Genomic DNA, 24,214 nt, shown 5'->3' with positions numbered 1-24,214 from the left:
TGTGTGTGTGCACCTGTAGGCCTACAGAGCGCAACTAGCATTTACACACAGAAACAGAGAGACAGCGCCCCCAAGTGACTTGTAGCAGACTTGTAGAATACTGTAGCAGTAATAGTATATCAATGTGAACTTGCTGTTTTTGGTCAGACATAGCATATAAAAATATTTTTCTCTGCATTTTTCTAAACAGAAAATTCTAAAAATAATTCCTATTACATAATTACATTAGTACACTTATCTGATAAGTGCCTGACGCCATAAATACAAATATCAACTGAGTTATTCGCTCGAAAAGCCATCAATCACAAAAAGGTCAATATCTCCAGTTCTTTCAATTATAGCTGGATTTTGGTCAAAAATGGCTATTTTGAGATGGCTGCAACTATAGAAAAAAAAGCTTTTTATTTATTTATTTTATTTTTCGGTGAGACTAGAGTTTGTCCCGTTTCATTTGAGGTTCTGTATGACATTGTCGAAAAAATACAGAATTTAGGAAAAATGTCAATATAAAAAAAATATATCAATTTTTTTATTAAACAAAATGGCAGGAGAGCCATACAGTCAATGTTAAAATGGCGGCCAATGTGTTAAACAAAGACAGGACCGAAGTAATTGTATTTTGGACCCAACAGAGAACAATTAAAAGTCAGTGTTCAGCCTCCATCTGTAATCTTAACCCATTTAGGCCTAGAATTATTGAATGCTTTAACCAGTGAAAAATAGCAGATATACTGTAGATCTGCTATTTTTGAAAAAGTCATGAAAATGTGTGCAAATCTTTGAATATATGTATTTTCAAAGCGAACGTTTGTAACTCAAATTTTGCTTCTGGGTGGTCCCTGGAACTAGATATTTTGAGATGTGGGTCCATGGCCAAATAAATATCATTTTGGGGGTCCTTCACATGAAAAGGTTTGAGAACCACTGGCATAGTAGTCTCTCAAGAGTCAAGAACAGACTAACTGAGCTCCAGTTAAGTGAAAAGGACCTTTTCTTTGAAGATGGCTGGCCAGATTGCTGACATAAAAACATAGGTTTTTCAAAAAACCTTAGAAGGATTCAAAAGACACTTATAGAATCGGGTCAAAATTCTAATTTTCACGATTTTTCAAAAATAGCAGATCTACAAGCTCACAGCGCGGCACTCGGTGCCGCGCTGTGAGCTTGTATATCTGCTATTTTTCAATAGTTAAAGCATAAAATAATGTACCATAATAATGTGTACCCGTTCTAAATGGGTTTTAAGAAACCACAACCCAAGCCAGACATCTTGTCTTATACTCAGACCTGAATTTCAACAACCACATTAAGACGATTACAAATTCACCGCTATTATCACCTTGAGGAAATGAGGAATATAATCAAGAGATAAAAGGACTTATAGCTCAGCAGGATTTGGAAAAGCATGTCCGTGCATTCATCTTCAGTAGACTGGTCTCGTGGATTAAAGCAAAAAATTAAATCTCACAACTGAAACGTTTTGTCAGGGCAAGTCCCGATCTCTGAATCGTGAAACGGCGTAAAAGGATTTGATGAAATATCTGAGACCGTAAGGATTTTATTTACGTATGATGCCTCTGACGCAGGTATTCTATTGCTAGTGTGATCAATTCCAACACTCTTTATAATCTATTCTATTGCTAGTATGATCACTTCAAGGCCTGGGTTCGAAATGGTACTTGAGTAAAAGTAAAAAAGTATTGGCATCATATTGTAGTTATCTTAGTTTTACTGTTTTTTGTCAAACAGCCCCGGCCCGTCCCGCATCCCCATGGAGGGGGGCCGCGGCCCCTCAAGTGACGCAGGTGAAATGTTAACCTGCCGACGATACAGAGCGCCGGGAGGTACCTAAACCAAACCTTAACCGGGAACTGCCCCATAGGTCGAACTCCCGTAGGGTGGAACAGCGTCGGCAGGTTAGATAATCACCCGAGAGCATCGGCAGGTTAGATAATCACCCGCGAGCATTGGCAGGTTAGATAATCACCCGCGAGCATCGGCAGGTTAGATAATCACCCGCGAGCATCGGCAGGTTAGATAATCACCCGCGAGCATTGGCAGGTTAGATAATCACCCGCGAGCATTGGCAGGTTAGATAATCACCCGCGAGCATCGGCAGGTTAGATAATCACCCGCGAGCATCGGCAGGTTAGATAATCACCCGCGTCACGGTTACTGAGGTTAGGTTTAGACTAGTTAGGCTTAGAGTTAGGCATAGTTTTACTGAGGTTAGGATTAGGGTTTGGGTTAGAGTTAGGTGGTCAATCCAAAGGGTGTTCGACCTAATGACATGTTACCCCTTAACCCTCACCTCAGTACAACGGGACGGGGCTGTGAGAAGATCTCGGCTCTACTCCGCCACGGGTGCCTCCGGACGGGCAGAGGCCGCGAAAAGAACTCGGCCTTGCTGGCTCAAAACCCATCGCAAAGTGACACGTTGTGAGCTTGTAGATCTGTTATTTTCAGAGCGCAACATCCGAGCGCAAACATAAAATGACTACCCGTAATTGCCGGACTATAAGCCGCGGCTTTTTTCCCGTGTTTTGAACCCTGCGGCTTATACAACGGTGCGGCTTATATAAAGATTTTTTACAGCTAACGGCCAGTTAGTTAGTTTTACAATGGTCTTTGACAAGGATTTATATATAGATTTTTTTTACAGCTAATGGCCACCAGGGGCGCTCTAGTGGGTACCAGGAAGGACACCTGCGGCTTATAGTCCGGTGCGGCTTATATATGTAAACATTTGTTTTTTGTTCTAAATTTAGCTGGCGCGGCTTATATTCAGGTGCGGCTTATAGTCCAGCAATTACGGTAGTCTTTTTGTTTTACTGGATCTCTTCTCCATTAGTCCCTCCCTAACATTTTAACCTAGCTTTTATTTGTTGATAAAATTGTCAATATATTTAGTCATCATAGGTTAGTTTTCGTTAGGCGTGTAACGATAAAGTAACTGAATCGAAAAATCGATTTTAATTTGCAATGATCTACTATATCGATATGCAAAAGCACATATTGTAACGTTTTGGCTTTGTATCGTATCGGTATCGTTTAAAATGCAGATAATCGGTATCGATAATAATGTATCGTTACACCCCTAGTTTTTGTTTAGATTTCATTTCGTTTTCGTCAGCGAAAATCAACACTGGTCGACTACTGTAACAATTTCTTTACAGTTCTCTCCGAAACAATATATCGATTGGACAGACATATATCTGCTGAGCTGCTCCGGTCCTCCTCACTCCGTAAGACCAAGAAAAGTGGATCATATCACTGCAGCTCCCACATCTTTACACCGGCTACCTGTCCGTCAAAAGAATTGATTTCAAAATACTACTGGTTGTTTTATAAAGCACTGAATGTGGTTTTGTTTTATATTGTTGTGATACGTCATGAACTATATCCAGGACCTCTCAGGTTGTCATGGACAGGTCCGCTTTATGACCCCAGAGTAAACACTAAATGTGGAGAAGGCAGCGTTTAGGTTTTATTTACCACATAGCTGGGACAAACTCTCAGACAAAGTGCAGGTCTGTTATAACTGTAACTCAGTTCTTTACAAATCAAAGCTGAAGACCTTTAACCCATTTAGGCCTAGAATTATTGAATGCTTTAACCAGTGAAAAATAGCAGATATACAAGCTCACAGCGCGGCACCGAGAGTGCCGCGCTGTGAGCTTGTATATCTGCTATTTTTCAATAGTTAAAGCATAAAATAATAATACACAATACTGTGTACCCGTTCTGAATGGTTTAAGTTTGCTGCTACCTTTTATTGCGGTTTTTGATTATTTTTCCGGGCTTGTACTGTAATATACTCCAACTTACTTCGATTTTCGATTCTTTTTATTCTTTAATACAATGATGAATAGTTAATCATTATTTTCTATTCTCTTGATTCTTTAATGCAATGAGGAATAGTTATTCATAATTGTATAAAGTACTTTCATAATGCATTTCTTCTCACCGTAAATCACTTTGAATAGCCTTATTGAGAGGTGTTACAAAGTGCCTTAGCCATGAAGCAGTTAGTCTGCTAGCTTGGTTATCTTTCAGAGAACACAGATCGTTGCCTCCGACTGAAGCAGAAAGGAAAAGGTTTGTCTTGTCATAATGGCTTATACCAGTACTAATGTAGAACTATTAACACTAGAATGAGACCAGCAGGACACTGCCAAAGACACCAAGAGGTGCCAGGCAGTGAACTGGTGCTATGGGATCCAACACAGGCGTACCGATCACGAGGACGTCACACACTAACATACGTGGATGTACTCAAGAAAGACGCAGGAGGGCAAAGCACCAACGAGCTGGCCAGATGTATAGAGAACCGGGATGACTGGAAGCGACGAGGACGTCTGAGGACGAGCTAGAGAGATTGAAGTAAGGTTGCCTTGATGGAAGCCTGGCAATGTAGAAGCATCCGCAAACTGACTTAACCTTAAAAACAATCCTTGTACTAATTAAAAACGAATCTTTTTTTCACCGTATAGACAAGAATAGAAGCACTGTACACTGTTTATCGTACCATTTAGACAGATTGGAAGTGCATCCCCTCAAAATATGTAGCTAACTTTTAACAATGTAATATGCATAAGGCCTTTTGTTTTTAATAAGTGTATTAACTTTACAGCTACGCCAGTGGTCCAGGCCAAAATCATTAACTTAAAAATTCACTACAAAGAGTTTCCTTTGAGTCTCCTACCAGAGAGACCACCAGATAAATTATTGGATTAATGCGATAAAATAAAGTAAAAATCTCCATGAATTCAATGCTTCATGGGGTGAGTAATCGATAGAAAAGAAGTAATTATTTGGGTGAACTACTCCTTTAAGGACCCGTGGGCAACCAGAGTATTTTGTATTGGACTTCAGTTCAAGTGTGGTCAGGGGAAAAGCTTACAGTACATAAACAAGCTGGCCTTGGGACTATAAATACTGTACAGCCCACAACAGCAGGATAATAGCTCCGCAGCCTTCACTTTAGAACAGCAGTAAGCAGACGGTAAAGCTAAATGTCAGGATTCAGGGTGGCAGTTTTAACTCACTGAACCCCTAAAAACAATGTCCCCAAAACAACAGATTCCCTCCCGTCTTTGCGTCAACGCACCAAATGAAAAAACGCCCAAAGTAGAGTTGCAACCGTTAAATACATAATTGTTTTAATCAATAATATAATAAAATTATTATCTATCCGTATTTTGGGCAGGTCATCAGAGTTGTCACGGTTTCACATTTTTAACACCGGAAATATAGTCTGTGTCAGCACCGATATTATCGGTAACAGCGGTTTCAACCACTTGGTGTCCTGTTCAACACACCCAGGTCGAAACTTCCAGTAGTTGTTATAAGTAATAATATATCATGGTGATGCTGTGCTTTTTTGCCAACTTAAAATAAAGTTATCATTCAAAAAGCCTCTCTTTGATATCTAGGCAGCCAGGCAGGCATATTAACAACAGTCACGCTCCTCGCGAATACTATCGCATCGCATACTGTAATATACTGCTCAAAGAATTTAAGGGAACAAAATGTTCCCTTAAATTCTTTGAGCAGCGTATTAACAGGCTTACTGTACATAACACAACGTCTTTTTGATGTGTTGAAGCATTGGGTTTAAAACCAAAATATCGCCAAACAGACGCCTTAATTTGACCAGTTTCTTTCTTTTTTTTTTTTTACATCAAATCCCCTCTGTCCTTGATTGTGTGTTGTCGTCTTGTGAGCACTCAGTAGCACCCAATGCTACAACAACAACCATCCTACCACATTGAAAATTCAACTTTGTAAAAAAGCAACAACACTGTTACAACAGCAATGCTTTGCACACACACTCCTTGGCTGGCAAACCACAATCTCCGTGAAAATAGCCGATTTAAATGCTCACAATGCCTCGCAGCGCGAAGCGTTGTGAGCATGTAGATCGGCTATTTTCACAATAGAACCGTAATATACAAAATCTAATGCCTCAACTCTTAGTGCTTGTCAGGGTAGGGGGGTGCCCAGTTCAAATATGATTATTATGGGGGTTGCGGCCTAAAAAGGTTGAAAAACAGTTGTAGACCAGTGACATGCTGATGGTAGAGGTGAGCATGTAGGTGTGTGTGTGTGTGTGTGTGTGTGTGTGTGTGTGTGTGTGTGTGTGTGTGTGTGTGTGTGTGTGTGTGTGTGTGTGTGTATGTAGACAGTGACCTGTTGGTGGTGAATGTGAGCATGGAGGTGGAGGCGTGCAGGGCCTCTCCGCTGGCGGCGTGGAAGTGGACGGTGAAGGAGAGCACCATGCCCAGCGGGATGGCCCACAGGCTCTCCCTGGTGGAGGTGTGCAGGGCCGGACTGGTGCTGAGGCGCACGTAGGACACTGGCACCACCTGGGGAGAGTACAGGACAAGCTCAGGACAAGAGACTGACTCATTGTCGGGTCATAACTGGCCTAAAAGTAAACGTCTATCAGGGGACCACAAGGTAAATGTAAATTCCCGTCGAAAGTTCCTTTTTCTACTTTCATTTTTGGACACTGCTCCAACAGATTTTGCCCTAAAATCATACAAAGCGGTACACGTTATGTCTAGAGTCATGTCATCAACATGGATCTGTCCCATTTAGCGCCACTATCAGGCCCATTTTTTCAAACACATTTTTGCACACTGCTCCTACAGATTTTGACCTAAAATCACGCAAAGCGGTGTATACATGTGATCTGACGGTCGCTTATCTCCCGATTAGGGAGTCTTACTGATACATATACGGTAGTGTTTTGTTATTTGTTGACGACAAAACCTCCACTGGCTGTCAGTCCGTCTGTCAAACACGTCACACTTTTGCCCTACTCATATCTGTTGTCCCTATCCATGCCAAACTTTGCACACATACTCCTTGGCTGCCAAACCACAACCTCCACCCCTCATTTCTCACATGGCCCCCTTCTAGCGCCACCATGAGGCCGATTCTTGCAAAACTCATTTCTGGACAACTCTTACAGATTTTGCCAGGCGATGCATGCAAACCAGGCCCTCCGGCTGGATCCCAGCCAGAGTTGTTGTTGCTATTATGCGGTCGACACACTATCCGCTCATTCACCGGCGCGCTCCAGTTTGATGAATTATGAAAAGCAAAAAAAGAAAATTGGTTCTAAAAGGTACATCTTCCGGATCATATTGACAGCCGTTATCATCATCCATCTCAATGAGTTTGAATGTCTATTAAAGAGACAATAAACTCCATTAGCCAGCGTAATGATCAGTGGGCTGAACTGCACCATCTCTCCATATTCATTAAAGTGATCCCTGACTAATACGACAAATATGCCTTAATACATTATAATTGTCCTCTATAACTACTATGTAAAATTAAAAACACCTCAATTATTTTATTTCTTCTAGAAATAGCTAATCTTTCACTCAATAGGGGAAATGCCCGTCGCAAGTTGATGATGTCATAAATGTCAAGTGTGATCTATCCCTATGGAATTAATGGCATGCATGTGAAAATAAAAACAAACTTAATACTTCCTATGGTTAATATGAGCATCAAATCAATATTTCAAATATGTTTGTGTTTTGTTTTTTTGCACATGCATGCCATAAAAATGACACATGACATTTATGACATCATCAACTTGCGACAGGCATTTCCCCTACTGAGTGAAAGATTAGCTATTTCTAGAAGAAATAAAATATTTAAGGTGTTTTTAATTTTACATTGTAGTTATAGAGGACAATTATAATGTTTTAAGACATATTTGTCGTATTAGTCAGGGATCACTTTAAGAACAGCGTGGCCCCATGGGGGGGGCCTGCTGGTCCCCCAGGACCCCAACCTACAAAGAAATCCATTATGAATTATAGCCACTTAAGCAGGGTTTCCTGCAGGAAAAAGTCTTGACCAGGGGGGGATGTCATGGCGCACGCGCAAAGCGCGTGCGCCGAAATTTTTTGATAATTAATTAATTATTTCGAGTAATTAATTCACTTAATTTTTAATATTAATTCTTATTTTTGCCCTATAAAAACACATGCATGTGCCCATGATGACGGAAAACACAACTACATGCTATCATCCACATTTATTCAACATTGAATCTACAATAAAATATAATATAGCCTATGGATATAGTTATAAGAGTATCCTAATATTTAGGGACTTGTCTTTAATAGACAGAGACACAATGCTCACTGTGAGCTTGTAGATCAGCTATTTCCACTACTTCTTAAATAGGCCTATTTGTTTTCTAAGATAATTTCTTAGATCATTTGTATTTTTTTATTCGTGAAATTAGAAAAATAATCTACTTTTTTTATCATGAATGTTTAGCTTTTTTTGGGAGGGAATGTTTTTTGAAAATGTTTTGAAATAAGTTTGTAATTAAAAACGAAATGTAGGAAACCAAAAATGATGGGACACAAAAAATGTGTCAACGACCCACAAATGGGTCCCGACCCAGGGTTTGGGAAACAGTGTTATACATCACAGATGATTTATTTAGTGGATTCTCCTGGCTGACTTTTTGCAATCTAGTCATCGTCAAATAAAAGGTTGATCCTTTTCACTTGTAACTGGAGCTCAGTTAGTCTGTTCTTGAGAGACTTTTTGTGACTAGTGTAGTCTCTGTAGGCAGAAAGAACGGAGGCATAACAGCGAAACGCTCCCAGGTCAAGGCATTAGCGTTAGCATGTAGCTAGCGCATCATCGTCGAGTAAAATCAACAAGGATATAATTGATTATATAACGTCACGCATCGATGCAGACTAGCACACGACCGCGATGCAAGCGAATCAAAAACCGTAAGTCCACAGTCACTGGCTGTACAACTACAGACAGTACACCACACTACTGTAGGCTACAGCAACTTTGCAAGCTTTGCAACTTTAAGTTTGAGCGCCCTGCTCTGTGGCTCGCAGTGCAGTGGCTGGCTGGGCTCATTCTGAGCGCTGTCTGAGCGTTGATGTCGCATGCAAGAGAAGGGAGCGCTTGATTTGTTACAAAATAAAACCGACCAACTTCCCCATCCACTTTCAACACTATTGTACTGACTAAACGGGCGGAGCAGAGAATAAGAAATAAACGCTCCTCTTCTCACTGCTGCTCTGATGGCACGATTCACACAAATGACCAATATTCATGAAGAACAGCGTTGACCCCACGGGATGCCTGGTCTCGCTGTGACAATTAGTACACAGAACCATAATGCGCCTACTGTATAATTACATTCCAATTTTAAAACTTGTCAACCCTTAGTGACTAATTATTCTCTTAGTCAGAAATGTAAACAGAACGTGCTAAAGTCAGACATTAAGAAACATGACAAAATAAGTAACAATAGAGCACCGAAGTCTGATGTCATTTACCCATCCTACCTGGTTCACGTTTTCTCCCCCCCCATTCTGAATAACCATAGACTTTTTTCACATCGCGTCACATAAGAACTGTGTTCCAAAGCAAACGAATGATCTCAGCGGTTTGACTCGTATGGATATGAAGAATCAACTGATGGTGAGAAAACGCTAATGTTACTGTCGCCGAATTAGTTACATTTTTGCCAGAAACAGACTAACATATATATCAAATATTAATGACTGACTATCGTAAATCATAGCCACCTCCCTGACAATATCGCGGAGACCGTTTTTTTTTATTTCTGGACCACAATGCTGACGACCACAACGTGACGATTTTAAGATGACTCAATGTTATTCTCCATAGAGAAATTACTTCCCTGAACAGGGGGATGAGTGAGGGACATCATGAGTTTGGACTGTGTAAATCAACGCATTCAGAAGCAAAAGACTGATGGAAGCGAACCTTGACGGCGAGGATCAGCGTCTGGTTGATGCCAAACGTCTCCTTAGAGGTGACCAGCAGTGAAGAGGAGCCGGTCAGAGAGCCAGAGGTCAGCAGGCCCTTATCGTCCACCTGAGCCACCACCGCCTGCTCCGGACAGTTCAGCATGCGGTAGGCTAGATCGCCCACGCCGTCCCTATGGAGACACACAGTCACAAACATCTTGTGTTACAATGAGTTGAGGACAGTTGAGATGTACACTGGGCTTTGACACTTACTTTGATAGTAACTGCAACCTGACGGTCGCAATAAATGTGTCCACAGCGCCTATGACGAGTATGACGAGTTTTCAATATGCTGTAATCGCTATAGAACAAGTATGATCGCAGATCCGCCAGTATTTTTTTCTCTATAGAGCCGCACTATCCACAAAAAAACGGATACGGATGTTCCCAGATCGGAAACACGGGGGCGGGACAACAAAACACCTTGTATCCCGTCTCCGAACGCCATTCACTTCCTCGTTACGCAACATACACGAGGCATGCACACACTTTCGCTGTGGATTATGGAGAGCTGTTGTGTTGTTCACCACGGCAGGATCGTAGAGCCGTGAACCGGTGTGCACGAAGTGCATGCACTCGCCCACGTTAAAGGTAAACAAAATGCTGGCAGTTTGTCGCAAAAGAAGGGGGGTCAAAATGAGTCAGTCAATGAGTTAATTGTGTTTTTGAGCAGATGACGATAACATGATGAATCATGAACGATGACCTGTACCAATCATACAAATGAATAATGCACTACGGCCAAAACAGGCCAGATATTTACCGTATTTTCCGGACTATAAGGCGCACCGGACTATAAGGCACACTGTCAATGGATGGTCTATTTTCGAACTGTTTTCATATATAAGGCGCACCGGACTATAAGGCGCACATAATAGACGCTACCGTTGTGTTATGCATCCAACAGATAGAGCTGTGCTAAAGGGAATGTCAAGTTTTTTGAGAAAATTAGAGGCTTTTAAGTTCGCCTTATAGTCCGGAAAATACGGTAATAGGAAATACTTGCCATTAACACACAGGGTACCGATTTCAAATCCTGGGTACAAGAATAGTACCGTGTGACAGAGGCGAGTTAGAAACCCACCTGTTGGTCTGCAGCTTGAGGACGGAGTTTGGAGCCAACAGGATCTCATCCGCTTCCACTCGTGGCTCAAGCATCAGCAGCTTGTCATAAACCTTGATCAACGGGAATCTTGAATTATTCATCAGCCTTAATCTTTCCATGATGTTGTGGGTTTTTAGTGACGATAAATATGCCATCGTGGCAATAATGCAACGTGAAGCCTGCACCCTCAACGGCCACACTGCGTTAACCATGACACATTGATGCTGTGACGCATCACTTATTTATGACTTGATATATTCACAGTTGACAGGCTATACGTAAATATATAGGCCAAGTTGACACTGTATTTATCACTCTCACGTTCAATGTTGATAGTCAGATACGCATGCACATATTTACTGTACCTTAAATTATATGTATATTTATTGACGGAATAAACATACAGTAGGTCAACTCATCATTCAGAGTCAGCTTCAGGGCAATACGTCTATGGGTAAATCTAACTATTTGATTTAATTTCTAGTTATCCATCGTCTGTCGGGTGGAAACTTCACGATTCAAAACAATAAAAATAAAATAATAATAATAGCCGCATTTCGAGCTTGTAGATCTGCTATTTTGGATCAATGAGAGTGATGCTGCAAGTAGGATTAGGTAGGGCATAAACACAAAAACAACACAGTTAAAATACAGAGATATGTTTTCTGCCTGACAGCGACGCTACCTTGGTTTGATTCTCGACTCTACTCTTAAGGTAACGGGTTAGCAGATCTACAAGCACACAACGCCTCGCGGTGCGAGGCGTTGTGTGCTTGTAGATCTGCTAACCCGTTACCTGTCCCTGTGTTTCATTGTTTGTGCTGCTTCCATGACACCCCGATTTCCCCGCTGGGATCAATAATAAAGGTTTATCTGATCTTATCGTTCAGGCCCGGGCTTCTTTATATTCTAGCGGCAGGAGGAGGAGACACGGGACCATACGCACAATTGTCCATGATAAACCAAGGCCAGTGGCAGTGCGGTCATACATGTGGCAGCAGTGCCGTGTTCTGACACAAGACTCTCAGAGGAATGTTAATCCCCCCACTCCCAGGTAGCTAGGGGTGGGCGATATGGAAAAATACAATATCACAATATTTTCCCAAGCTGTATCACGATACACAATCTTATCATGATTCTTTTTCATGTTGTTTTTTATGTTTTTTATGTATTTTTCAAGTAACTTAACAGTACAACCACCTGCAGTTCAAGGTAACAAAAACTAAAAGAAAAAGGAGTAACAGACCATTTAGACCAGTGGTCCTCAAAGTGGGGTCCGGGTTAGGGATGGTTCCTTTTGGGAGGTCTAAATTGATCCTTACAAGTATGTAACTCTGACAGTATACAAATGAAACCAAATGAACCCTTACGGGTCCATTTGGTTTAATTTGTTAAGTTAAGGGGAGACCTTGACATTTAAAGGACCACCTCACCTCTGGGACAACCAGAACTTATTTTATTGTTGTTTGGGACACGATCAACACAAAATAACAAGAGTTATTTTTGGTGTTCAATCTGTGTTTTTAGATATTTTAGTATTTCATAGGGCTGCGAATCTTTGAGTATCCCACGAATCGATTCAGAATCGATTCTTGGGGTCACGATTCACGATTTTTTTCGATTCTTTCAAATCCAAAAGATTCGAATTCAGAAACGTTCCGATTTAAAAACGATTCTCGATTCAAAACGATTCTATATTCAGTTCATAGGATATCAGGATCTACTCCAGTCTGCTGGCATGAAAGCAGAGTACATTTACATAGCTTTTATAATTGTAAAGGTTTTATCAACTTATTGCAATAATGTAAACACACAAAGGTAAATCCAAGGCATGTCTGATGTATTCATGCTTGCACACATTCTTTTAACTTGTACAAACACAACATAATATCTAATAAAAAAAATCATAATAAATAAATAATAAAATATAAATCATAAAAATCATAATATCTAATAAATAATATCTAATAAAAAAACGATTTTTGGAAAATGAGAATCGATTCTGAATCTTACCATGTTAAAAACGTGATTCGAATTCAAATCGATTTTTTCCTTCACCCCTACGCATGCTAAAACTGGTAACATGATGCAAAATGCATCCCAAACAACAACAAAATAAGATTTTGTTGTCCCAGAGGTGAGGTGGTCCTTTTAAGTTTGAGGAACTACTGATTCAGACCAAAATGCAGGTTTAAATGAATTCCGCAATGAATCTCTGTATTTCAACAATTCAACAGGATTTGTTATAAGGCTCCCTCATTGTATCACAATACATACGATATCTCTGAAAAGGCATATCGTGCAGACATTGTATCACCTCAACAATATTTATCACCATATCGCCCACCCCCACGCCCAGGCTGGCTGTACGGTACCTGGATCTGGACCTCGTCGGTCAGCTCACGCAGGCTCCCCTCCAGCTGCCCGGCCTTGGGGTCGCTGGCTCTGAGCACCACCTTCAGCCCCGTGCGGCCCCTCGCTCTCCCGGTCACGCTCATGGCGAAGTTGTGCTCCGAGTGGAGCTGCACGTTGGCCTGAAAGTTGCGTTTAAAAGTGGATATCACAAGGAGGGCAAAAAATAGCAGCTTTACATCAAAACGCACAAGGTGGAAGTGACAAGGCTGGAAAAATAAGCCTGGCTCATATTGCACATGGAGCACATTTCAGTTTGGCCTAAATAAATCACTCCGATGAAAGGCATGACAGGGACAGTAGATTATCATCAGTATCTGTCGTTACCACAGTACACAGAAGCGCGAACGTTTTTTTTTAGAGGTAGGGGAGGTCCTACTGTACCTCACTGTGACGTGATTGGACGTCGAGAATGTCCCTCTTGGTGGTGGACCAATGGAAGGTGAGACCTGGGAGGGTACTGCCAAAGGAGAAGGGGGTCTGACTGTTGGTCAGACCCATCACATACACAGGCATCTGGCACGGGACACACAACAGGAGGACAATGCTTCAGAAAAACAGGGGGACAATGCTTGAGAATTCATTTTGGTGAACGACGGTGAATCTGTATAAAAGGACTATTTCTTTGAAAGAAACAGTATTCATAGAAGCCTGATACATACTTGGTTGTGATGTGTTGTGAGCATGTAGATCTGCTATTTTGTCACTGTCGGGTAGAAACCTTGTATCTCCAAGTTTCAAATGTGTATATTTTTTCAAAAAGTAAAGCCCTGCTTCATCATAAAAGACTGTCGCACAAGACTAGTGTAAACAGCCGATCTACAAGCACACAACACCTCGCGGTGCGAGGTGTTGTGTGCTTGTAGATCGGCTGTTTTCACTAGTTTAAATCGTTTTTAAAATGATAATTATAAAACTAACGGTTTTGGAGATACAAGGTTTTGACCCGACGACGACGATTTACTGGTTGTATCTGAGATGTTTTAGATGCCATTTGGTAAGTGTTAATAGTGAACAACTATTAAAATTCAGTCGCTGTGTGAATGCCCTAATCGGGTGTAAGGGGGTACCTGAGCACCGGTCTTCATCCTGGTGATGGGGGCTCGGATCCGAATGGCTTTCAACTGCACCACCTCCACTTCTACCTCATCCTGTTGGAACAGCCACGGTAAGCCCATGAAGACCTGAGGCTACAAAGGCCTTCTAAAAATCACTAGTTCTCACCCCCAACCTGGACATGTGTTGTGAACTACTGTCCATAACTAGTAAGACACCTCAGGGCGACATGCAACCTCGCCTGAAATTCTTGGCCATCTGGCCAGTGATGTATTTCGGTACAAGTTACCCATATATGGAGACCCCTGGTACCCATCCATGTACTGTGTATGGAGATATGCTGTAAGAGCCCAAACATGCTTACTCAGTTTATTCATTATGTGAAAGTCCTATGATGTCTATCACATCTGACATCATACCCTTCTATGCCCATACATGGAGATCCCTGTCTGTAAAACCAGCCACACAGATATGGGCCGTCTTGGCCATCTGTCTTGGCCATATATGGATTCTGTTAGTGTGGTATGTGGCCGATGTGGCCTCCATATATGGGCATTCCCGTATGAAGTCCTGTTAGATATGGGCTTAATACTGATGACATGTTAGTGATGTCACCTGTGATATCACCTGTGATGTCACAGTGATGTGTTAGGGGAACCACAGTGTCAGGTGTTAAAGACAGACAGAGATAAGCTGTGACGGTTCACACACTAAACTGCGACCTATGGTCACAATAACAGACTGACCTGAGAGATGACCACCAACTTCCCGGTCTCCTGGTCGACGGCGCGGACCACCCCGCTCACCGTCACGTTGCCCACGGCAACGCCCCTGACCTGGCCCGCGCCGTTGACCGACGCCGTCTTCTCATTGGCCAGGACGGAGAAGAGGATGTTGGACTGGGGCTGGGGCCCGCCCTCTGATGTGATCTGAAAACAAAAACACCCGGTGTTGAAGTGAGTAGGGTATAGGACGATATGAGAATTTCAGATCACGATTGTTGTGACCAAAGAAATCGCGATTTACGATGTTATCACGATAATCAAAATATCCCCATCATCCATTATCCTGGGGCGGAGCATTTGCCAAAAAATTGCCGATCGGCTATTTTTTGGGGAAAGAGATTTGGTAGAGAGTGTAAAAAAGTATATTATAAGTACGTTTTACCCAGTGCATGACAGAGGACGATATCACGATAAATTAAATCTCCACAATACGATTATCGTGTTTTTAACACGATAAACGAAAAGAATACGCCAATAAGGCAAGTGTGGGACATACGTACATACAGTACATACAAACGGTTAACACCACCCAAAAATAAACAAAACACACACACAGATTGATGAGGTTAGGGCTGCAACAATCAATAATTATCTTAGTGATTAATCCATCCCAAAACATTTGTCACACAACGTCGTACAAAACATTTGAAATTAGTAGATCTACAAGCTCTCAATGCGTTGCATTGCGACGTGTTCTGCTATTTTCACTACTTTTAAAGTTTTTTTTTTTTTAAGATTTTTGCCCATAACAATAACATTTCTTTTTATTTAATTATACATAATCAAGGATTTCTCTATAATTGATTATAAAAATGTGTTAGATTAACTGTTGCAGATGTAACTGCACAACGAAGAGAAACAAGTGACAGAAAAGGTCAGAGAATAAGTTTTGCATGAGCCTTGTGCCGCCTTGTACACTCTGATGAATGAATGAGAAAGAGTTTAAACACTTAGGCCCAGTTTTATATTTCAGCTATTCAAAAATAGCCGATCTACAAGCTCATTCGGATCAACAAGAAAATATTTGAGAACTACAATTTTAACAGAAGAGTGTTGATTTTAGTTTGATCCTTTGAATCAAATTTCATTTAGTTTTGGTTGTGTTTTAGTCATCTGAAATGTTTAGTTTTAGTCTAGTTTAGTCTACTAAATCTACAGTTAATTTTGTCAACAAAAATGTATTTTGCCATAGTTTTAGACGACAAAAGTAACACTGGCGTGAGCTAGGGCATTCACGAATAATGATTTTTAGTATTCGAATTATTCAACCTCAAAGTATTCGAATAGTCGAATATTCGACAGGACTGGCCAAACTGTCAAATATTAAGTAAGCAAGAGGCAAACATTGTGAGAATAGCCGATCTACATGCTCACAACGTGTTGTGAGCATGTAGATCTGCTATTTTAACAATATTTATGTGTGGAACCGAGTCACATTAAATGTAATACCTACAATTCCAAGTGCTTGTCAGGGTGGGGGTCTCCAGTTCAAATATGTTAATTTGGGGGTCACAGCCAAAAAAGGTTTGAGAACCCCTGGTATAGAGCATTGACAAATGAATCCAGGGGCATTCTTATGACTTCATTCTTATGACTTCCTATCTAGCCAAGCTTTATAAAATATATATTTTTTAAAGAGAAAACAATAAAAAAATAAAAAAGCGAATATTCGACTTCGGTGACAACGTCGAATACTGACTTTGATATTCGAATGTTCGAATATTTGGTGAATTCCCTAGCGTGAGCAGAGGAACAAGCGCCATGAGGCATTTCAAATGCTCCCCATAGCATGACTCCCTCTCCCTCAGGCAGAGGAGTGGTCCAGGGACCAGCTGTTTGTTGGGGAATCCAATACATACCTGCATCATCGCTCCAATTAACAGAGTCATTTTCCTGGGGATGAGTTTGAAGGGGGGAAACACCTGGGAGGAGACAAAAACAAGAAATCGCTCTGTGAGAATGTTTTCTAATATATCGTCGTTGTCAGGTGGAAACCTTGTATGTCCAAAACACTTTGTTTTGTATTTATCATTTTGAAAACGATTTAAAGTAGTGAAAACAGCCGATCTACAAGCACACAACGCCTCACTACTTTTGTGCGATGGCCTTGTCTGATGAAGCAGGGCTTTACTTTGCGAAAAAACATACAAATTTGAAACTTGGGTTGAAACGAGGTTTCTGCCCGACAGTGACGATATGTATAATATATTTATATACTGTACACAGATATAAAAGCGGACCTAAGAATCAAACACTGAGTCTTTAAAGCAGTGGTTCTCAAACATGTTTGGCTCAGGTCACCCATGTAAATAACTTTTTCATCCATGGCACCCCTGATTCATATTACTTTATATAGCCATTTTTGTGGGTACAAAAATATGTAATAAATATGCATTATCAAAGTATGCTGAGGCACCCACCCACTTTGAGAAGCCCTGATTTAGAGGGGTATTTCACCGTGAAACACATTTTAAGGGTACAGGGGTAACGTTGGAAAAGAACTCAACTTTTTCCCCCATGTACTTTTATTCATTTTCTAGCATTCTTTCCTTCTCCCTCACCAGAGGATTTTTGTCGAATGAGAACAAAAATTTTTAAATAAAATAGAGAGAAAGTAATGAAAAATGCATTAGCCCATTTAGGCCTGAACACATTATGACGCAATATTTTATGCTTTAAATATGAAAAAATAGCAGATATACAAGCTCACAGCGCGGCACCGAGTGCCGCGCTGCGAGCGTGTAGATCTGCTATTTTTGAAAAATCGTGAAAATTAGAATTTTGACCCGATTCTATAAGTGTCTTTTGAATCCTTCTAAGATTTTTGGAAAAAACCTATGTTTCTATGTCAGCAATCTGGCCAGCCATCGTCAAAGAAAAGGTCCTTTTCACTTAACTGGAGCTCAGTTAGTCTGTTCTTGAGAGACTACTATGTCAGTGGTTCTCAAACCTTTTCATGTGAAGGACCCCCAAGATGATATGTATTTGGCCACGGACCCGCATCTCAAAATATTTAGTTCCAGGGACCCCCCAGAAGCTAAATTTGAGTTACAAACGTTCGCTTTGAAAATACATATATTCAAAGATTTTCACACATTTTCACGACTTTTTCAAAAATAGCAGATCTACAAGCTCGCAGCGCGGCACTCGGTGCCGCGCTGTGAGCTTGTATATCTGCTATTTTTCACTGGTTAAAGCATTCAATAATTCGAGGCCTAAATGGGTTAAATGAGTCTAAAATGGTTAACACAAGGTTTGAATTTGACAGGGCTTACAATGCACAGGAAGGATCTGAATAAAATCAATATCTAAATAATGAATCAGGCACCTTGGTCTGGGGCGCACACACAAATCCAGGGTAGAGGTGAAAATACTACAGTACATAAACCCATTAAAAAAAAAAAAGCATCCGTGTTAATTTAGCGATGGCTATTAAAAAAATAGCAGATCTGCAAGCTCATGCAAGCTTGTATGGTATATCTGCATTTTATATTTATATTTATATATAAAATAATTTAGATTTATTTTCTCTAGGGATCCCTGGCCCAAAAACTATTTCAGTTGCGGGTCCACAACCAAATATATATACATTTAGGGGTCCTTGGCATAAAATATTTAGAGAACCACTGATTTAGAAGGCATTTAGTCCAGGGGTCTTCAACAGGGGGTCCGGGACCCCTAGGAGGTCCTCAGAGTTACTACAGGGGGGCCTCCAAATCTTTGTGTGATAGAATATTTTGTTTCTCCTTTTTTATATTAACCACTTGAACCCTAGTGTCCTTATTCTGAGAAGCCAAAAATAGCAGATTTACAAGCTCACAACGCCTCGCACTGTGAGGCGTTGTGAGCTTGTAGATCGGCTATTTTCGGCAAAGAGGTTTGGTGTAGAGGGGGAAAAAGAGCAGACTAAGTAGAGAGTGAAAGTTTATTAAGTATTGACGGTTCAAGTGGTTAAATATCTGAAAACACAAATTGACATGAATCCAAAATACAATCATGATGTTGCCATCAAACGATGAAACTATATCTATGGGTTGTGAGGGTCCCTGCTTCATCTCTCTCTCGACTAAGGGGTGCTTGGCCTGAAAACGTAGAAGACCCCTGATTTAGTCCTTAAGCCTTATTCACGGCCCACCCACTCAGCAAATTTCTCAGCATCCCCCGGGTGCTGACATCAATTTAGAAGGGGAAACTATAACAGAAATAGCTGGACTTAAAGCCAACAAATCATTATTTCGAACGGTAAAGTAAATTATAACGCTTTGTGCCTTTTACTATCTTGTGTTCTTGATCATGCCAGCCGTATTTTATACTTTACTATACGGAAATTCGATTTCTGTGTTAACTCTATAGGCTATAGTAGGATTTTCAACTTCAAAATGTGACTTCAGCACCCGGGGGATGCTGAGTGGGCGGGCCGTGACTAAGGCTTATGGGGTTAAAACTCATGAAAATGTTGTACCTCTATTTGCTGAGGGGCAGACGTGATCCTCTTCCCGTTCTTATCCACGACAACAGCTGACACGGTGGTCTGGCCGATGGAGAGGCCTTTCACCAGGAAGATGGACGTGTCTCTCTCTGCATGCTCCGCTACAGCCCTGCACAGGAGGAGGACGAACAACAACCCAACGCAAAGCTGTGTCACTTTAGATTAGAACCACTTTAACCATTATGCTTTAACTAATAAAAAATAGCAGATATACAAGCTCCCAGCGTGGCACCGAGTGAATATTTTTCATGTCAAGGACCCCCCAAAATTACATGTATTTGGCTGCAGACCGCCCATCTCAAAATATGTTGTTCCAGGGACCACCCAGAAGCAGAGATATGAGTTACAAATGTTCACTTTTAAAAAGACACGACTTGATCATGATTTAAAAAAATAGCAGATCTACAAGCTTGCAGCGAGGCAGTTGGTGCTTGTAGATCTGGTATTTTTGAAAAAACATTTTGTGCAAGTCTTTGAATATTTTTGACCCGATTCTATAAATGTCTTGTCTTCTAAATCCTTATCTTCTAAATCAGTGGTTCTCAAACTTTTTTTCATGTCAAGGACCCCCAAAAGTACATGTATTTCGACCCCCCCCCCCCATCTCAAAATATGTTATTCCAGGGACCACCCAGAAGCAGAGATATGAGTTACAAATGTTCGCTTTTAAAATTATTTTTCTAAAATAGCAGATCTACAAGCTCGCAGTGAGCTTGTAGATCTGCTATTTTTCAATAAGTGTTACATAATTCTAGGTCTAAATAGGATAAACAAACAGCCTGGTTGCATATTCACAAACCACCCTGCATATCGTCACTGTTGGCTGGGAACCAAAACGGTACTAAACGGTTACTTGAATAAAAATGAATAAAATCACCTGTGTTCCAATTGATCCAATGTAGCTATTATTTATTTACAAGCTCTTGTTTATACTTTTTCATTGGATAAATATTTATAAAACACAGACAGCATGAACCACTTTCCCCATTTTCAAAAACTGACGATTTACAAGCTATTTTGGCTATTTTTGCTATGTTTGCGCAGCGCTATTTTCTGAAGAAGTAGGGCATTCATTGAAGGTTTCAGCGACGAAAATCCACATAAACGCACTGCATATTCAGAAGTCCGTAAAACAAGCTGTGTAATGCTTCAATTTACAACTTAACATTTAGAAAGGCGCTCTTAATCCAGAGCAATAAGTAATACATCAAATGCATAGAAATAGTCATCTAGGATCAGAGGTAAACCGTGAACTTCATTTCCATTTCAATCGAGCAACAGTCATACGGAAAACTATACTACCTACAAAAGTTTGGAAAGATAACTTTGAAAGCATTTTTTTTATTTAGTTCAGACATTTTAGTCTAGTTTTTATTTTACAAAAACGAACACTAGTAAAGTGTTTTTAACTAACTAACTAACTAACTAGCTAACTAACTATCAGACTCACTGCAGAGAGATGATCCCAGAGGCTGCCTTGAGCTTCAGGTTCATGACATGGAAGTATCTGGCAGGGAAGGGCTTCTTGTTGTCGTCCAGGACTCTGACGTGAGCTCTCACCGACTTCCCTATCTCCACCTGAAATGACCAGGAACCATCAGCAGGGTAAACACATGATCCTCTCCAAAGAGGGAAGCATGCACATCCCAATAAAAATACACAGGTGCTGAACAATAATTACGGCTGTCACGATTAGGACGTTACTTGACGATTAATTGTCACACAAAAAAATTGCGATGAACAGTTTAATTGTGTGACTTATAGGGCTTTATAAACAAAGGTTTCAGGGGGCAGATATGAATACACAGAAACAACTGAAAATGAATGATGCCAATACATATAAATATTGTATTACGGCCTGAATATGGCATATGTTATACTCAAAATGTGTTGCACAATAGTGGAAATACAAGCTCACAACATGTCGTGAGCTTGTAAATCTACTATTTCATGTAATGTCTGAGACCATTTAATTCGGTCAGGTTCAATCCTGGGGAGGTTAATATAATAATAATGGAAGGTGAGGAATCCTCGCTCCACAGACGACCACAAAGGTTAAGTACTTTGTAAAGAAGCCAATCAGGCGTGGAAGAGGAAATCAAGTGACCGTGTCCAGCTGTGGTCTGGGCCCTGGCAGATTACGAACACAGATCGAGCGTTATTAAAACCCATTTAGGCCTAGAATTATTTTATGCTTTAACTATTGAAAAATAGCAGATATACAAGCTCACAGCGCGGCACCGAGTGCCGCGCTGCGAGCTTGTAGATCTGCTATTTTTGAAAAAGTCGTGAAAATGTGTGCAAATCTTTGAATATAAAGTATTTTCAAAGCGAACGTTTTGTATCTAAAATTTTGCTTCTGGGTGGTCCCTGGAACTAGATATTTTGAGATGCGGGTCCGTGGCCAAATAAATATAATTTTGGGGGTCCTTCACATGAAAAAGTTTGAGAATCACGGACATAATAGTCCCTCAAGAACAGACTAACTGAGCTCCAGTTAAGTGAAAAGGACCTTTTCTTTGACGATGGCTGGCCAGATTGCTGACATAGAAACATAGGTTTTTCAAAAAGTCTTAGAAGGATTCAAAAGACACTTATAGAATCGGGTCAAAAGTCTAATTTTCATGATTTTTCAAAAATAGCAGATCTACAAGCTCGCAGCGTGGCACTCGGTGCCGCGCTGTGAGCTTGTATATCTGCTATTTTTCAATAGTTAAAGCATAATAAAATAATGATACACAGTAATGTGTACCCGTTCTAAATGGGTTAACCATGGGCTGACCTTGTCCACCACTCGGACGTAGACCTCCAGGATGCCAGAGACGTGCACGACGGCCCGGGCCGGAGCAGGGAAGGCCAGGCAGAGGTCATGGACCATCACCGTCACCAGGCCTGGGTGGAGCGGGGCAACCTGGGGACAGAATACATATCATGTAGTTAGATGGAGGAGCTAATGCTAAATGCAAGTTGCTTTTTTTCACCTGACAGGGGGGAGCTTCCCCCGTTGGACGTAGGGCGTGGAAGGAACACGTTATTCCAACCAGTTCCTTTCCCCTCCATCAGGCATGCATTTGGAGAACAAAACATGATTGATTTATGCCTGAAGGAGAGATGTTGACTCGAAACGCCTTGTCTGAGTCATCAGGTTTTGAAGCTCTTTTTCATGTCCATGTGTGCCTAGATAATTATATGCTGTAAAATGATGCGTATGTGAAGGCATTTAAAATCATTATCATTATTTTATATTTTTCACATCGTACAGTGGCCTCAATCCTAGTCCATGTTGCTTTGGATCTTTGCCTTGCTTGGGGAACGCCTTGGACTCTGCCCATAAAAGAAGATAAAAGAGCATTTTGTTCCTTTCTCACCTGGGCTTTCAAAGTGGCCTCTTGAAACTCGACCTCCACCAGCCCTCCCACGCTGGCGTTGACAAAGAAGTGTCCTGAACCCTCGCGCAGGGACAGGTCCGCCTGCAAGACCAGACGTGTTGAGGAAGATAAACATGAACATGGTTAGACACGGTGCTTACCGTTTGTCATTCAGAACACCTCCCCCCAAAAATAGTTTTCTCACTCAACAGTAAACAAACCAATATAAAGTTTGAGTGTACAGAGGCTACATGCACATTTCTAGTGACAATTTTAAGGACTTTTAATACCTTTAAAATGACAAATTAAACCTTGGCCAAATATTCAAATATTAGAGGCAGAAATTGTGAAAATAGCAGATCTACATGCTCGCGAGGGCTTGTGAGCATGTAGATGTCTATTTTCACAATAGAACAGTGTTATACAAAATGTAATGCCTCAATTCTTAGTGCTCCCCCCCCCCCCCCCCCAACACACACACACACACACATATCTATACTTGTGAGGCCGTCAAAATTTTAGCACAGCGATTACAATCTTTTGCCATTTCTATTAAAAAGATATATTCTGGATTTCTGGGTCTTTTTCTCCCTTTATTTATAGCTATAGTGGAGATGGACAGGAGACAGGGAGCAAGAGATGGGAAGAGACATGCGGTAAAGATCGCCGTGAACGGGACTCAAACTCGGAGCCTAAGTGTCTCTTTTGCCATCGTAAGCATAAAGCCAAGAGCCGATGCGCCAAGTACAGTATATAAATCACACAAAACTCCAAAGCCATAAACTCTAAAAGTGTATTCATAATCCTAACCTGATTGGTTCACTCTGACAATCTGTTTTGACCTATGAAGACCGCAAACGCTTCTGTGTCACACAACCACTTTAGGCATTATTTTGTATACTTTAGCTATTCAAAAATAGCAGATATACAAGATCAAAGCGTGGCACCAAGTGCCACGCTATGAGCTTGTAGATCTGCTATTTTTGAAAAAAAGCAAAGAAAAAAGAAAAGTGTGCAAATCTTTTAATATATTCTTTTAAAGCTAAAATGTTTTACTCAAATCTTTGCTTCTGGGGGGTCCCTGGAACATAGTATTTTGAGATGGGGGTCCGCGGTCAAATACCTATAATTCTAGGGGGTCCTTAACTTTAAAAGAC

The 24,214-nt window shown here is 40.9% G+C and overlaps 1 protein-coding gene across 1 annotated transcript in view; it reads right to left on the bottom strand.

Annotated features, from left to right (window-relative positions):
• nup210 (nucleoporin 210) overlaps positions 1-24,214 on the bottom strand; it is a 144,170-nt gene that overhangs the window by 32,845 nt on the left and 87,111 nt on the right. The window contains exons 20-31 of the mRNA XM_080732510.1: positions 23,058-23,159; positions 22,472-22,600; positions 21,140-21,267; positions 19,663-19,798; positions 17,060-17,122; positions 15,162-15,344; positions 14,430-14,510; positions 13,744-13,875; positions 13,323-13,481; positions 10,927-11,018; positions 9,799-9,973; positions 6,193-6,368 (exon numbers count right to left, since the gene is read on the bottom strand). Of these exons, the coding sequence (XP_080588636.1) occupies positions 6,193-6,368; positions 9,799-9,973; positions 10,927-11,018; positions 13,323-13,481; positions 13,744-13,875; positions 14,430-14,510; positions 15,162-15,344; positions 17,060-17,122; positions 19,663-19,798; positions 21,140-21,267; positions 22,472-22,600; positions 23,058-23,159 (1,556 nt within the window). The remainder of the gene's footprint in view (positions 1-6,192; positions 6,369-9,798; positions 9,974-10,926; positions 11,019-13,322; positions 13,482-13,743; positions 13,876-14,429; positions 14,511-15,161; positions 15,345-17,059; positions 17,123-19,662; positions 19,799-21,139; positions 21,268-22,471; positions 22,601-23,057; positions 23,160-24,214) is intronic.

Source organism: Nannobrachium achirus (assembly GCF_963921795.1).
Source record: "Nannobrachium achirus genome assembly, chromosome: 9".
NCBI classification, from domain to species: Eukaryota; Metazoa; Chordata; class Actinopteri; order Myctophiformes; family Myctophidae; genus Nannobrachium; species Nannobrachium achirus.
Note: the sequence above shows the minus strand (reverse complement) of the source record. Positions and strands in the feature narration are given on the sequence as shown.